The 17,463-nt window shown below is 45.7% G+C and overlaps 1 protein-coding gene across 1 annotated transcript in view; it reads right to left on the bottom strand.

Annotated features, from left to right (window-relative positions):
- The window catches only part of MYO5C (myosin VC), a 117,713-nt gene that overhangs the window by 68,742 nt on the left and 31,508 nt on the right, over positions 1–17,463 (bottom strand). Inside the window, exons 9-11 of the mRNA XM_055537948.1 lie at positions 9,288–9,394; positions 5,620–5,885; positions 1,697–1,778 (exon numbers count right to left, since the gene is read on the bottom strand). Coding sequence (XP_055393923.1) covers positions 1,697–1,778; positions 5,620–5,885; positions 9,288–9,394 — 455 coding nt within the window. The remainder of the gene's footprint in view (positions 1–1,696; positions 1,779–5,619; positions 5,886–9,287; positions 9,395–17,463) is intronic.

The raw sequence follows: 17,463 nt of genomic DNA, 5'->3' as shown, positions 1-17,463 counted from the left end.
GGGGTACAGGAAAGGCTTCCCAGAGGTCTGGCTCAGGCTCGTCCTGGCTGCAGGTGGCAGAAGGGGGAGGGGTTGCAAGGAGAAAGGCTCCCATGGGAGAATCCCACTGGGAACTGCAGGAAGCCCAACAGGTGGCTGGGAACTGGACAGTGCCCACACAAGCTAGAGAGAGAGAGCGCACACAATGGTAATGGATGGAGTGATAGATGGGGCTGCTGAGGACGGTAGAGGGGAAATCATGCCAGACCAGATTCGTGGTGAACCCCCAGAGAATCTCAGTCCTGTGGCCTTTTCCTGGGGGCAGTGAGCACCCATGGAGTTCATGTCGAGGCTTAGGTTCTGGAAAGGTAACTCAGTTTGGGGGTGGGAATGGCTTTGAAGAGGCCAGAACTGGAGGGGAGGGCCCAGACAAGACTCAGCCCAGGGCTCCGCAGAGGCCGGACACTGTGCAAGGAAGGGGAGTAAGAGCAAAGAGGCTGGGTGAACGCAAGGCTCAGGACACCGGGTCAGGAGTGGTGCTTTAACCACAGAAGGGAGCATAGATGGCACGGAGGCCAAAAGAGGAAGGTGGCAGGGTCCCTTTGTCATGGCTTACCTCCCAGAGGCTACTCAGATGCAGGGGTCCAGCAGAGGCCAGATTTATGGGACAGGAGCCAGGAGAACTCACTAGGGCTTATACTTATATTTTAAGTCATTACCCCTCCCAGGAGGCTCTGCCTATTGATAGATGACTCTAACAACATCAAAGGGGGGAAAATAAGGATTTAGTGGAAGAGGAGGAAAGGCAGAATAAAAAAGAAAAGAATGGAATTTCAATTCTAAGGTTGCAGTGAATGTGTGTGTTGGGAAGCAAGGTGGCCCTGGAGTCCGGAGAGGGGCAGGATCCACATGTACTATTTGACTTCAGGTGAGTTATGCAGCATATCCACTTGGAATAAATCTTAGTTTCAGTTTTAAATGCTAAACTTCCAGGGAATCCATGAGAATGATAACAGAGTACAAATGTGGGGTGAAATTTAATGCTTATACATGGATTAACTCTGGAGCAAGGAATAAGAAAGCAAAGAAGCATTTACTGAATATCATTCAATATTATGTCTTCTCCTCATAAGAATACTAGGAAAAGACAACTGACCCATTTTCAAAATGAGAAAACTGAGGCTCAGAGAACCCAAGGCCCCAGGGGAAGGAGGTGGTAGATCTGAGACTCAAATCCACTTCCGTTTCAGCAAAAGCTCATGCTCTCTATGATGTCACACTATCTTTTCCTCATGAGTTGTGTGGGAGAAGCTGAATTTCAAAGACAAGCAGGAGTTCTCCAGGTGAAGAGGAAGGGATGGGAAAGGACAGGGGCAGGGGGGTTGTGGCAGAGAGTAGGTGCAGATACCGAGGCTCACAAGGACCGGAGCCTGCAGGAAACTAAGTGATTTGGTCTGGCTGGAATGGGTCTGTATCCAAGAATGGCAGGTGATGAACTGAAACAAATGTTGGCAGGTGCCTCCACAAAAATGACATTGGACGGGAAGGTGCAGTTTCAAGAAACAGCCACAAGATGGTGCAGTGAGCCAGCATGTGACTCTATTAATGCTAGTGAGATTTGAGGAGGCCAAGAGCCAGACTCGGACTCTCTCCCTGTTCAGACAGACAGACAGACACAGCTGAGAGCTAGTTTCAAGAAGGCAAAAAAGTCACCTACCAGGTTAAACTGCTGTTGCAGCTTTTCATTAGCATAATTGATGCAAAACTGTTCAAAGCTGTTCACATCAAAGGTTTCAAAACTGAAATACAATTTAAACTAGTTAAGACATAACTTGAAGGACATACACATTTGTTTATAGGTTAGTATTTTTCACAACTTTAACAGTGTAACTGTTTTTTTATGTTTTCTGTGAGTTTTAAACATGCCTCAATTCTTGTTTTAACCATCTTAGCAGTCAGCTTGTAAGTCTCGTTTTTCCAGGCTGCCCCAGGAAGGAATCTGGTGTGTACAGAACACCTACTCGAGGCAGGCACTAAAGTAGGCTTGTGCACAATATGGCATATCACATCATCTGTACAATAACACTGACATCAGCCTTATTATCCTCAGTTCACAGATGAGGAAACAAGACTGAGAAGTTCAAAAATTTGTCTGGGTCACACAGTCAGTGTCAGACTTAGCTATGAGTCCCCCTGACTGTAGCACTTCTGCTCCCAGTGAAAACAGCAACGTTGTCTCCTGTGCCCCCACTCCTTGCTGAAGGCAGAGGCAGCAGTTTTGCCTCCCCGAGGGGCGCTTTCATAGCCCTCAGAGGAAAAGAGCAAGGTCACAGCCCTGCAGACCCCTTCAGGCCCAAGGAAGACACGGCCCCACCTCCGTCTTCAGACTTTCGATGGCTGCCGCTGGAGTTGCAGACCCAGGAGCTGAGAAGGCCGGGAGATGACAGCATGGAGAGCGGCTGGAACTGTGTGGGACCCGTGATATCCAGGTCTGCCCTACAGGATGGTTGCTGCTCAGCTCGAGCCAGCTGTGGCCATGGCTTAATCAGGTCAGGACGTCTGGTCACCTGACTCTCAAAGAATCCAGAAACCTGGATTTTTATGTGAATTACCCCACTCTGTAAAACACGATGTAGGCTCAACAGAACTAGGGCACCCGATCCACCACCTGGGCAGAGGAGCATTCCTGCCAGGAGGAATCTGAGCACTTTAGGTGTTGGTCCATCACCACGCTTAACCCTAACACCACCCTAGGTGAAGGGCTGCCCTCACCCCATTGTTACACACGACAGTCAGAAGAGATGGTGACCATCACAGAGCGGTGCCAGACACGTGAAATCTGACCCCAGCTCGTGGTGACTCTAAAGCCTTAGTTCCTAATCGCTCTAATCCTGAGAGGCTCCTGCCAGCTTCAACCACGGGTCCCCTGGGAGTCTAACGTGACTGAGCCCATTTGGCTCAGTGTAGAATTTCTGGGGAGGTTAAGGTCCCAGACTGTCCATGGAGCAAGAGGAGAACCCAGAGCCCTGACAGCCCCATTCCACTAGCGCCCTGTGTGATCGAGAGGCTCGGCCGGCTGGACACTGCAGACAGGCCACAGCTGGGCCTGGAGGGGAGGCAGAAGGGCCTCACTGTGCCCTGAAGCCCACAGCTGGGGTCAAAGGCAGGACTTCCTAGGGTAGAGGTGGGATGTCAAACATCAGTGACATTCCTTTTCCTGTTCACATCGGAATAATCCTTATGGTTTGTAAAGATGCATTCACAATTTCTTCCATTTGACCTTGGTAATATCCCTGCGAGAGAGGCCCCATCTTACAGACACACAAACTGAGGTTCAGTGACGCCCTCCAGGCCACACAACGGGTGTGGTGCAGTGCTTACTCCCTGGGGTCTGACTCCCGGCCCCAAGCCCTTCCAGCTCGGTGTCCAGAGAACATAAACATCTGGCTGGCTAGGGAACCACAAGCCTCCGCGACGACCCGAGCTGAAATCTCAAGGCTCACAGCTTGGGCTTTCATTGTCTTCATGCAGGGTAACTTTCCCTTTCAGGCCCCCTTATTCCCAGCTCACCCTGAGATCTGCTCTTGCAGCAGTTCCAGGTGTGCAGGGATGAGGGCTAATCCAACCATGAGCATACTGGAGAAAGGCATGAAAGGATTCACTCCAGACAGTAACACCCTTATTTAAAGGGGAAGCTTACTTTTTTGGAGAGGTGAAATGAATTCATGGGTGACAAGTGAGCATGTTACCGTTTAAATGTTTAAAGAGGGGTTTAATTTTAAAATTTAAATTTAAAATATACTCTAACAAGTTCTTAAAAATTTACAGTTCTTCCTGTCTGAAGTTTGCCCACTTAGCCAAAAATTCAAATTCCTCATTACCGTGGTCTATCAGCTTTGTGGATGCCTGCCTGTGTTCTCCTGACTCCTTATTCTCAGTTGCCCCCCCTCTTCCTGGTGCCTGGTTAACCAGTGGCACATCCATCTACTTATTCCTTTCCTAGGAACCACCCCAATCTCTGACGGCCTCTTCCTCCACTAAAATTTAAGTCCCAACAGGGCAGGGGCCACATGTCTGTTCTGTTCACCCATCACACCTGACACAGTTCCTGGCACATGAATATGTGTTCTTGAATGAGATGATATATTCTTAAAAATAAAGGGCTATTTATTTAAAAAAACACAGAAAAGAACAGAGAAAAATATAACAATCACTTATTTCCATCACAATGAGAGAGACTATTATTAAGCAGGACTATTTCCATGTAAAAGTCTACTTAGATGATTACTGGCTGCTCAAATCCTTATTTTTAAGGTAAATAATTTACTAGACTACCCCAGCAATGTAAGAGTTTTATAACTGTTGACAGATACTATTAATTGGGAGTCACATGTATTAACTTAGAACCCAGCTGGCAACCCACTCCAGTATTCTTGCCTGGAAAATCCCATGGACAGAGGAGCCTGGCAGGCTATAGTCCATGGGGTTGTGAGAGTCTGACAAGACTTAGTGACTAAACCACCAAACCACCACCGTGTTAAACAGGTAACATCCCTGAGTCTCGTATGAAATAGTTTCATATGAAATAACTATTTCTCTATATTTGGGTAGAAGTTCTGCCTGCCTCACCCTGCAGCAGGTGGCAGCCGGCCAGCAGAGCTAGCTCGCCCCTCCGTATGGGAAGGGAGGACGGTGAGTTGCTTTCTCCAGGGTATGAGGGGCTACTCCCCAATCCAGGTGGAATACTCCGTGATGCCTTCCCTGGGACAATCTGCCCTCTCCCTCTGAGAAACCAGGGTTGGTCCTGGGAGGGGAAGGGGTTAGGCGCTTGAGGCCAGCCTCTAACAAACAAAAGCCCAAGTGCTCACACCTCTCAGAGCTGGCCTCCATGCTGGCCGGGCTTCCCTCCCTCACTCTCTCTGGCTATTCTATTCTTTAAGTGTCTTTAGGATGAGTCTGACCCAGAAAAGCAGGACTGGGTAAAGAAAAGAAGCTAGAAAAAACCCTCCAGTGTGGTAACTTGATCCACCAAATGTATCAGAATTCATGGAGAATGGGGCAAACACATGACCCCTATGATCCAAGAATGGAAGAGGACGTAGACATGAGGGGCCTGGTTGGTAAAAGGCTCGGGTCTGAGCCTGCCTCTGGCCCTGTGCTCGTGGGCAAGGTGCAGGGCCTCTGGGGCTGTCAAGTGGGAGAGGCATGTCAGGGTTCCACACCTCATGCAGCCTCTGCAGGAAGACAGAGGTGGGTGCAATCCTCACATGGTACTGGGTTCTCCCACCAGCAGAGCAACTGTGAATGAGTCTTCCTAAGCCTTGGTTGTTTTATCTGTAAAATGGGGACAATTATAAGGTTGTTTAAGGAATAAAAAAGTGCATGGAAACCACTCATCATGGTAGTTGGCATGCACTCTTCATGTTGGCCATTCCTGATTTAGAATTTTTTTAATGCACCCTCCATAAAAGACACTGTAGCCCAGGAGACTGTACTTAACATCCATAGACACAAAACCAGAGAACACCATCTTCCTGATCATGTGAAACACAAAAGAACAACCAGACTAAAAATGACCTAAAGATAACAGGCATTTGACATTTAAACGAGGAAAGACAAGCTCACCGAAGAGAATCTTACCCATAAATGTCCAAAACACCAATAAAAGTGTGCTGCTTGCCTGAAAACTGCAAGGCTTGGTTAATTCTCTCCACAATGTAGTCAAATAGGTGAGCGTAGATCTTTTTGGCCAGTGCATCCCTGGCATTGACAGCCTGGGGCCTGGTCATGGGCTTCACCACTGTCTCGGAGGTTGTGACGATCTTGCGATTACACAGCCACTGAGCGACTCTGCCACTCTCCAGGCCCAGGAGCTCACAGAACACCTCTAGGTGACCATCATCCTCCTTCAGAAACAAAAGACACAGCCCCGTCAGGCCATCTAAACTGGCACTGGCCCACTCAGCTGTGCCCCTCGACCTAGGCACGATCAGGCCTCACAACACAGAGCCAGAGCTGGGAATGAAGGAGGGCCCGTGGGGGCATGGAGCCTGCACCTGGTCCTAGGCTGGGCACCGCTTGGTGATGCCAGGAGATCCCAGGCTGTGTCCTACCCAGATTTTCCTTCTGGCCAAAGAATGTCAGTAGTGATGTTTAGGCCACAGAAGCAATCCTCTCTGCTCTCCTGTGCTTGTGGACACAGCCTTGAGGCCTCTCTCTGCCCTTTTGTATCATACCCAGGCCACCTGTCAGAGCCAACACTTGCCCTGTAACTCTTTGTGTAGCTGGGGTCTGCCCAGCGTGGGGTCTGGCCCAGGAGGGACCTCAGTGTGTTGTCAGGGAGAATGTGGTGGGCTCCCTGAACTGAAGTGGTTTTCCAGCCAACGTGAGGGCTGTGGTGGGGGACTTCTGGATGTACAAAGTGAATCTTGTTTCTTTCCCAAGCCTGGGCGTGAGAGCTGCCCCACTGGCCAGCAGACGAGGAAAGGTCTGCTCCTGCTTTAGGCAGCAGGAACTAGGGGTCCCTGTCACTAGGCAAGGAGATGCAATCCCATGTGACTGCATACCACCATTCCTCTTGGGCAGGGAAAACTTCCCAGATGGGCTCATCTGTAGGTAGCATCTCAGTCAATTGGGAAAACCACATGATTGCATTTAAAAAGCATCAGGTTATGGTGGCTCTAACAACCTAAAAAGTCCTACCACCTCCCTGCTGCCCACCCACATCCCTTCTGACCAATATCACAATAAAATAAAGCGTGTCAGGACTATGAGGTTTGGTTGAGCCATTGGTTTCCTTCCTTCTAAGCAGGAATGCAACCTTCTGAGACAAAAACACCCATCTATAGGGGGAAATGCAAAGGGGTAGCAAGTTTTAAAATGTAAGATGGCTTCATTCAGATTGAATTTACCCAATATTTCACATTCTTGATGCAAATGAATGAAAATTATTTTCTACAAAAATCTGACATTTTTTGTGTGTGGGATTTGTCTTCTAAGATTGATAGACAAAGGATTTTTAGTCTATCAATTTTAATTCCTTCTCCAAAATGCTACCTTCACAACAAACTTCACAGAACAGAGTTCAAAGCCAGGGTATTTGGAAGTCGTATCTTTAGTCTATGTGAGTTTCAGAAGAAAAAGTGCAGAAGCCCATTTCTGAGGTAAATGAGCCAGGACCCAGTGGGAGAACTACACCGCACACCTTCCAGGGCTGTCATCACCTCCTCCAAACTTCCCAGGCCTTTGTGAACTGACTCTGCAAGGACTGGATACTGGTGGGGATGGGGCAAGGCACTTAGTGTGATAATCTGAAGAATTACTTCCTGGTCACAGGGCAACAGGAGTGATGCACTGAGCCAAAAAACACATCCTCCACATCTGTTCAGTGCTCTCTCCCCTTAAACCATAGGTACCAGAGTTGAGAAATGAACAGGTGTACAAAATTAACAACTGTTCTCATCGGTTGTTCTGGAGGCATTGTTATAAGACTGAATGTCTCAGTCATATGAAAAATTCATGTGTTGAAGTCTTAACTTGGAAGTGGGGCCTTAGGGAGGTAATGAGGTTTAGATGAGGATGGGGTCCCTTGATGGGATTAGTGTCCTTATAAGAAGAGGAAAGAGAACAGAGCTTGGCTTTTCTCTGCCCTGTGAGGACACAGCAAGAGGGCAGCTGTCTGCAAGCCAGCATCTTGAGAACTCAACTGTGTTGGCACCTTGATCGTGAACTTCCAGACTCTAGGACTGTGAGAAAATAGATTTCTGTTGTTAAGCCACCAGGCCTGTGGTATTTTGTTATGATAACTGGAATTGACTAAGACACACATTGTTAGTACAACAATGTGTACTCCTTTAACGGCAAGGAGATTTTGCATTTCACAGAAACATTGTTAACACGTGACTGTCCTCGTTACATAGATATTGCTGAGGATAATCGCATACCTCACACCAAAACATAGCATTTGTTGCCTAACACACAAATACAGAAACTTATCTTGTGTCCATGAAACGACAGAATCGGTCACAAAACTTACATGGAAGCCTATTTCCAGAGAGGAAGCCATTGGTGTTTCATTCAGGCATGTGTCAGGAGGTAAGACGCGTCTAGAGCCCTTAAGGTTCTTCATGATCTGTGCCCCTCCCCCATACACATTTTCTGACCTCACCCACCACTTCTCCTTTCTCTCACTGTCTTTGCATTTACCAACCTTTTGGCTATTTTTCCAATAACACTTCCTGCCCAAGGGCCTTTGTACCTGTTGCTCCCTCTACTTGAAATATTCCTCCTCCCGATATAGACACAATTTCACTTCCTTGCTGAATTAGAAAGGCTTTCTCTGGATGCCCGATACAAAAGGCACAGCCTGTCCCCACCTATTCTGCTATACTTTCCTTTTTTAAATTTTCGGCCATGTCCTGTGGCATGTGGGATCTTAGCTTCCTGACCAGAGATTCAACTCACACTCCCTGCATTGGAAGTGTGGAGTCTTAACCACTGGACTACCAGAGAAGTCCCTATTTTCCTTCTTTTAAAAAAATAATTTTTATTTATTTTTATTTTGAGCTGTGCTCGGTCTTTGTTGCTGTGCAGGCTTTTCTCTAGCTGTGGTGAGTAGGGGCTACTCTCTAGTTGCGGTGTGCAGGCTTCTCAATGAGGTGTCTTCTCTTGGTGAGGAACACAGGCTCTAGGGAGTGTGGGCTTCAGTAGCTGTGGTACTCGGGCTCAGTAGTTGTGGTTCCTGGACTCTAGAGCAGACTCAACAGTTGTGGTCCATGGGCTTAGTTGTTCTGCAGCATGTGGGATCCTCCCTGACCAGGGATTGAACCTGTGTCTCCTGCATTGGCAAGTGGATTCTTTACCACTGAGCCACCAGGGAAGCCCCCTATTTCCATTTCTAATGGTTACTGCCAGCTGCCAGAGCCTATAACTTTTACTGTGTCTCCTCCCCTCCATTTTCTCCCCCTGATCAAAAGCTTCATGAAGGCCTTCTGATTTTGTTTTGTTCACTGATGTTTCTCCGGAGCCTACAACAGTGTCTGGCACAGAGCAGGCTTTCAGTAAAAATCTGTTGAATAAAAGGAAACCACACAGAGGCTGTGTTTCCCCCTTCTCTGCTGTTGCAAGGGGCAGAAGCTTTCCTCTTTGAAGGTAACCCATGGAAACCCCAATCTTCTTTGTTCCTGTTAAACTAGTCTCCCTAGTAGGTCCAGTGTGCCTGGTGCTGAAATACAAAAGCAGGGTAACCCTGAGAGCTTCTGCTGATGATTCTCCCAGCACAGGACAGGGGAAACAAACACATATCTTACGCTGATCACTGATCTCTCGTTGCCCACTGCTGCAATCTGTACATTGCCCAGATGTAGGATGGCTGCCAGGACCTTAAAAACGTCCATCTGAAAATCTTCCTTGAAACCTGAAAACAAAATGTTTCCCAAATTAGGAATATTCCATTTCTTCTCTTGCATTATCACTAATAAGATAAGCACGTGAATTCCTTCAGGACCCTCTAATACCCTCAGTGCCAAGAGATGGGACAGGGTCCAAGGGAGTGGACCCCAGGGAGAATCTGGCTCACTAGTTTGTCTCTCTAGTTTGACGTGTGCAGACACGCAATGTAAACTATTCAGCCCACCAGGCTTCCCCTCTGTGGTGGCTGCTAGGAAGTTCAACTCAGAAATTAATATCTGAGTAACCATTTCCGGTCAGGTTCCTGGGAGAATTGGCTCTCATTTATTCTGTATGTTGTGCTTACTTTTTTAAATAAATAAATTTTCAAGCTTTTTTTTTAATGTGGACCATTTTTTTAGAAGTCTTTATTGACTTTATTACAATATTGCTTCTATTTTATGTTTTGGGTTTTTTTTTTTTTTTTTGGCTGCAAGATATGTGAGATCTTAGCTACCCAACCAAACTCACACCTTCTGCTTTGGAAGGCAAACTCTTAACCACTGGACTGCCAAGGAAGTCCCTGCTGTGCTTTTTTTATTGGTATTTTTTTTTTCTTTTTTGTTCACAAGCTCCCCAAATGCTTTTTATGGTGGTGCTGGAAGGACTCCATTTGCCCCTCCAGCTCTGCACCCTGCTCTCTGACCCAGGGGGCTGGCCTGTTTGGACCAAGGTGATGGGTTTTCATGCCCTCTGGTTGGGTCTGGCCAACGGTACCCTGTCAGGAGATCAGAAAACAGGAGGAGAAGGTACTGGTACATCTCCCTATCTCTTTCCTTGAAGTTGCCTCAGGCTGGCTGTGCAGGAGGTTATCTATTCCAGGTCTGGTGCTGCCTTTTCTCGACCCTCCTTTCAGGCTCAAGTAACACCCCTGTGGCCAAACAGGAAGAGTTGTTATTTCCAGGCCCCTTCTGCTCCTTGCAGCCCTCTCAGCCCCACACAATTTGCAATTTGTAGTTGCTCCCTTGGTAAATAAACTCTCCTCCTTTTATCTTATTTGAATGTGCCCCGTGTTCCTTGCATGGGACCTTGAGCAACTCTGGTTGAACTGGAGGAGCAATATAGGTGGACTATCACTTGTGAATGAAAAGAGTTGCCTGCTATATCAGCAAACAATGGATGCTGTGGCCATCAAGCTCTCAGCCACTATCACTGCCCCCAGGGGTGCACCCTGAGGGGACTCAGGATGGAGAAAAGCAGAATACTGGTCCTAGGTAGCTAAAGTGCCAATCAAAGGAATGATTTCACTGAGCCCAGACTGTTGCATCTTCCCATATATATGATAGAAAAGCGCTAAATTCCTTAATTTGAGATACCTGGTTTTCTTTAACTAACAGTAACATTTTGATGTTCTGACTACCTGGTCTTTGCTGTAAGACTCCTATATATCCTGGCTTCTCCCTTACCTCTTCAGAGCAGTCCCTCAGAGCTGTCTGAAAGGCTGCATCCTGGGCTCAAGCCCTGCTTTGTCTACTGAATAAAACATAATTTTCAGTTTTAAGGTTGTGTATTTTTTTTCAGCCAACAGGAGACCCTCACTTCCTCCAGCAAAAAAGCAGCAGGCCCTCAATGCCCAGAAAGAGCCATTGTGGTCACTGCTGCTTCTGACTTGAAGATACCTGGAATATCTCAATAGCAGCTAGGTCATGTTCCAAAAGAATTTCAAAACCTGGAGAGTCTTCTCTCCTTCAAAGATCACACAAAATCAAAGTCACATATGATTTCATTTGCTATATGACTCAGGGAGTTCAAACTGGGGCTCTGTAACATGCTAGAGGTATGGGAAAGGGTGGGAGGTGGGAGAGAGGGGCATATGTACACCTATGGGTGATCCATGTTGATGATGTATGGCAGAAACCAAATCAATATTCTAAAGCCGTTATCCTTCAATTAAAAATAAATTTTTTTAAAAGTCAGATATGATTTCAAGCCAAAATTACATAGATGCCTCCAGTTCAACCAGAGTCCAGACATTTGCAGTCACTCCATTTCAAGCTAACATTTCCATCTGAAGGACAGCAGATTCTAAAACAAATAACCTCCAGGGCATCACCATGATAAATGACAGGTAAGTGATGAGGAAAGGCAACTAAAAATGCAAACTTGGAGAATCTGCTCTGGCACTCCCACTCTCTGCATAATCCATGACTAAGCCCATGCCTTCCAGAACTGACAAAACTGAAATAACAACTCCAAAGCAATGACTCAAAGAAAGAACTTAAGACCTCAGTTAAGTAATTCTCTTCAGTGAGATAAAATCCTTGCAAGAGCACTGATGGCTTGAAGTGGGTTTCAACAAGAAACACAATGGTCAAGTTCCTTGAACTTGAGGTCCAGGAAAGATCTGTTTCCAGAGTTTTCTTTCTGACAGAGATCTTAATGGTCAGGCAGAGATCAAAGGATGAATTAAATGAGAGTCAGCAGAAGAACAAAGGAAGTAAGCTCTTGATCAAAATGCACCCCATTCTGCTCCCTCAGGGGGTAACTTGTGGTCTGCTAAGGTCCCTGTGATATTGTGGTTTGTATTAAGAAATATATAAATTGGCCTTCATCTAGTTTCTGGCACAGAACTTCTAAAAGCCTGGGAACTTCCTAAGTGGTGAGAGAGACTTCTGTCTTTTGGTAATGAGGCAATTTTGGAATGCCCCCTGGGTCCTGTGTGGATGGGGGCTGGCTGCCAGGGGAAGCAACCCTGCGATGAGAGTGGGAACTTTCAGTCTCACCCCTCAACCTTCGGGGAGCAGAGAGGCACTGCAAGTTGGACTGACTGCCAATGGCCAATGATTTAATCAGTGTACATGTACTGAAGTCTCCATTAACCCCAAAAGGACAAGGTTTGGAGAGCCCTGGAGTGAACCCATGGGACTGGGGAGAGTGATACACTCAGCACAGAAGTTTTTGCTCCTTCCCACATACTTGCTCCTATGTATCTGTTCCAATGGGCTTTTCTTGAGCTTTATATTCTTTCATAATAAACTGGTGATATACTAAATAAAATGTTTCCTTGAGTTCTGTGAGCTGCTTTAGCAAATTGGTTGAATTCAAGGAGGTGGTTAAGGGAACCTCTGATTTACAGCCCTTCAGTCAGGAGCACAAGTAACAACCTGGACTGGAGGCTGTCACCTGACATGGCCGGGGGCGGGACTGAGCTCTCAACCTGTGAGATCGGATGCTTTCTCCAGGTAGACAATGTCAGCACTGAGTTGAACTATAGGACACTCAGCTGGTGTCCAGGGAATAGCGTGGTATGGGAGACCCCTGTCCCAGCAACACACTGGAATTGGGTACCAGAACCATTTTAGTACCTCAGAAACAGAGCCAGAAGAGAAAGAGCATGAAACTCTGCATCAAGCATTATCCTGAGTACTTTCTACATGTCACCTCATCTAATCCTTACAACTATATAAAGTACTAGTATTTTTTTAGGCTCCAAAATCACTGCAAATGGTGACTGCAGCCATGAAATTAAAAGACGCTTGCTCTTTGGAAGAAAAGTTATGACCAACCTAGATAGCATATTAAAAATCAGAGACATTACTTTACCAACAAAGGTCTGTCTAGTCAAAGCTATAGTTTTTCCAGTAGTCATGTATGGATTTTAGAATTGGACTATAAAGAAAGCTGAGTGCCGAAGAATTGATGCTTTTGAACTGTAGTGTTGGGGAAGACTTTTTTTTTTTTTTTTGTAGAGAAGACTCTTGAGAGTCCCCTGGACTGCAAGGAGAGCCAACCAGTCCATCCTAAAGGAAATCAGTCCTGAATATTCACTGGCAGACTGATGTTGAAGCTGAAACTCCAATACTTTGGCTACCTGGATCGAAAAACCAACTCATTGGAAAAGACCCTGATGCTGGCAAAGATTGAAGGTGGGAGGAAAAGGGGATGACAGAGGATGAGATGGTTGGATGGCATCACCAACACGACGGACATGAGTTTGAGTAGGCTCCAGGAGTTTGTGATGGACAGGGAACCCTGGCCTGCTGCAGTTCATGGGGTCACCAAGAGTCTAACACAACTGAGTGACTGAACTGAACTGTTTCCATTTTACAGAGGGGGAAACTAAAGCACAGAAAGTCTAGCAAACTTGCCAAGGTCACAATCACACTGCATGTGTCATGGCTAAGCAATTTACTGCCAGTGACTGCTGCAATGTATGAAAAGACCCATGGAATCACAAAGCTGCCCTAGGTCACCCCAGGGTATCTAAACGTGATGCTCTCCTGACAACCCACACCAGGCAAAGAAGTGTGAGCAGACTCCAGAGGTCTGTTTACTGGGTGTGCTGTGAAGTGGATCTGGATACTGAGCTGGATGACCTCACTGCTAACCTTGTCTGTCTCTCCAAACTGTCTCCATAACAAATCACAGCAATGGACAAATCAACCAGCAAGTACCTATTTAGCAATGACATTTTAAGAAAGGTATCTGCCCAAATGTGTTATAAGCCTATATATGATTCACATTGGGTAGTCTGCTCATGAGGGAATCAACATCTAAGACAGAAAACACTGAGACACAAACAAGAGGACACGACCCATGGGCTAAGTGGTGTACACGAGGTATTCACGTTGTTGGAGATGTGCTGTTGGACAGAACTTTCCTTGGGGAGGAAAGTTTCTTTATCTGTGCTGAACTACATGGCAGCTATTAGCTACATGTGGTTATGAGCACTCAAAACACACCTAGTGCAACTGAGGAACTGAATTTTAAAATTTATCTCATTTTAACTAACACAGACAATCATCTGTGGCTAGTGCTTACTGTGTTGGACAAGGAAGGTTCACAGACCATGAAACTGACACATAGCATGAGATTATTGGCTGTGGGGGTCACAGGATGATGGCAATCTCAAAGTTACAGTGAGTTCCATATGTGAATCCACTCCACAGCAGGAAACAGGTCTCCAAAGACTGCTGAAACTTCTTTGCCTGGTCAGGGGCCCTCAGGAGATGTCCATGTTTTAGATACACTAGGGTTGAAGCGAGGCTCATGACTCCACCCACAAGTCCTTTCACAAATTTCAATAAAAGTCAAAGGAACCCATCAACTATGCTCACTCTATCACCTGGGACAAGGTTCAACAAATGTTTTCTTACTAGGCTTTGCAGGCTGTAGAGGTTGTCACAAGAACTCAGTTCTAGCATCATAGCATGAAAACAGCCATAGATCATAGTTAAAAGGAGCGTCTCTGCGTTCCAATAAAAGTTTATTTATAAAAAAAGGCTGCAATCTGCCAACCTCTGGCCAAAGACATTTTTGTAGTGATTCATGCATTGAGGTCACGCTTTCATTAAATGTATACTGATCTCTTACAGACAGAGCATACCACAGTTCACAAACCATTTAAGACATTCTCTCTTAATTCCCACAACATCCCTAACAGCTACTATGGTTGCTACCAAAGATGACCCCCTCCACAATGCATCACCCTCCAATTGTTCATACCCTCTGTGGTTCCCTCCCTGAGGGTCATGACTCAGCTGATCCTATGCCTTGCTTTTGATTATAAGCACATAAGCAGTAGTGATGCTGCACTGCTTCTGAAGCTGGCTCATAAAAAGACCCACAGAGTCTACCTAAGCCTATTGGGATTGGCTCTGGGAGAAGCTAGCTCGTGTGCAGTCCATCTAGCCTGAGACCAGCATGCATGAGGAAGGCCACACGGAGAAAGAGAAATGCCTGCCCTGCGCCCAGTAGTTCCAGTCACCCCAGCCCATGTAACAGAAGACGTCTTCAGCCAATCGAGCCCCTGCCACCACCAGACAAGAGTCCCCACGTAAGAAGTGCCCGGCTGAGCCCAGTCAGCCCAGAGTCACAAGAGACAATGATAAATTGTCATATTACTTATTTATATTTTTTACCAATTAAGAGTGTCTAATTCAATGCAGTTAAACTGCATTCACAATATTGTGCAACTATCCATTTCCATGACTTTTAAAGAAAATCATTCCAAACAGAAATTCTGTAGTCATTATTGAACGACTCCTTATTCCTCCCGCTCCTTAGCTCTTGGTAACCTCTCTTTTATTTTCTGTCTCTATGAATTTGCCTATTATTGGTACCTCATATAAGAGGAATCATACAATATTTATTATTTTGTATCTGGCTTATTGATAAAGTTCTTATTCTTAGAGGACTCATAGCCATCTCCAATGCATGCATGTGGAGAAACATTAAGAACTGTATATTTCTCTATAACGATTTTCTTTTGTTGAGTTTAAGTGAACTTTGGAAAATAAAATTTTGAAGCAAAAAAATTTTTGATTTTTTTAAGGAGTGGTACTTTTTAAAAGATTTTTTAAAATGTGGGCCATTTTAAAGTCTTTATTGACTTTGTTACAATACTGCTTCTGTTTTATGTTTTTTTATTTTGGCCATGAGGCAGGTGGGTATCAGCTCCCTGACGAGGGATTGCAATTGCACCCCCTGCATTGGAAGGTGAAGGGTTAACCACTGGATCACCAGGAAAGTCCCTGATCTTTTTAAAATGAGAAGTTTTGTTAGAACCATTGACTAGGGTAGAAATTGAATGTTAGTTCATAAATTCCTGATGGAAAGAAGCCCAGAGTTAGATATTTTTAATTGGAAATGTCTATCTCAAAGTTTTCACACAGTTCATAGATTAGAATGAGAAGTTTCTGCATGATTATTTTTTCTCTTTCAGATATATCATTATTTGCAGATATTCTCATTCAGATATAGTTGGTCTGGGGTGATATCTAGATGTTAGATATCTAGATGTTAGATATGTTTAAAAGAAAAGTCTCAGGTGACCTGATATTCCAGTATAGAGAGCCACTGGCATAAGTCACTTTCTCAAAGAGTAGCACTCAAAGTTAAGATCATTTAAAACAGTGCTGGATTGTTTGCAATTTTAATGGTTATTTGGTAAATGGAATTAATTGTTCATTAAAGTTTCATCTTAATGACAATAATCCAGTAATAACCTGAATGTTTGTAATAGAGGAACAGATAAATTATATCATATGTTATCAAAAATAGTCATTTTAAGCTACCAAGATTTGGAGTACAGCAATAGATAACCGAAATGACTGAGTATTTTCATTGCTGCCCCAGTGTACAGATGGGGAAACTGATGCCCAGAGATAATAACTGACCTGTGCCGGGTGATGCTAGTGGTAAAGAACCTGCCTGCCAATGTAGGATACACAAGAGACGTGGGTTCAATCTCTGGGTGGGGAAGATACCTTGGAGGAGGAAATGGCAACCCACTCCAGAATTCTTGCTTGGAGAATCCCAAGGACAGAAAAGCCTGGAGGTCTACCTGCAGTCCATAGGGTCGCAGAGTCGGACATGACTGAAGCGACTTAGCACGCACACACGTGCGAGGCCACAGACCTATTCTATGAGGCATGGGGAAAAGCCTGAGCAAATTCATGACAATAGATAGTTAAGGGCTAAACTGTGAGATCTAATGGGCAAGTGCAGGCCATCAGAGGAGAGGAGGTCACCAAGCTAGTATTTTTAAATAATAAGACTTGGTGGGAAGTAAGCAGGTACAGGTTCTATGGTCACCCTGCCAGCCACACCCAGTCACTCTCTGAGACAAATCCCAGGAAGAAGTGAAGCAGGACAGCTCTGCCTCTTTCTTCCCAGCACCCCCTCACACAGCACAGTGGGCAGCCATCACCTTTATCAGCCATCGGAGGCAGCGGACTGCTATCCTTATTCCCCACAAAATTTGGGGGCTTTGCCTAAAACATCTTGGCCTGGTGTGCAGGGCTGGGGCCATGGTAACACAAGCAAGGTGCCCAGGGCCAGCTCTGCACTTATACCATGGTGAGAGCAAGCACTCCTTAAACTCTGCACCCCAGTTGCCTCTCTTGTCCCATGCTAGTCCTGGCCTTGCTGGTGTGGACATGTGTAAAATGATCTAATGTATGTGATAAACTGGAAAAAAATTGCTGCTGCTACTTCCAATAATTAGGGAGGGTTTCCTGGAGGAGGGGATGGTTTTGTTCAAAGGATGGTTAGGACTTGGACGACAGGGTATAGTTCATAGAGACAGAAAGCAGG

The sequence above is a fragment of the Bubalus kerabau genome, chromosome 10 (assembly GCF_029407905.1).
Source record: "Bubalus kerabau isolate K-KA32 ecotype Philippines breed swamp buffalo chromosome 10, PCC_UOA_SB_1v2, whole genome shotgun sequence".
Classification (NCBI taxonomy): Eukaryota; Metazoa; Chordata; class Mammalia; order Artiodactyla; family Bovidae; genus Bubalus; species Bubalus kerabau.
This window is presented reverse-complemented; position numbering and strand designations above follow the sequence as displayed.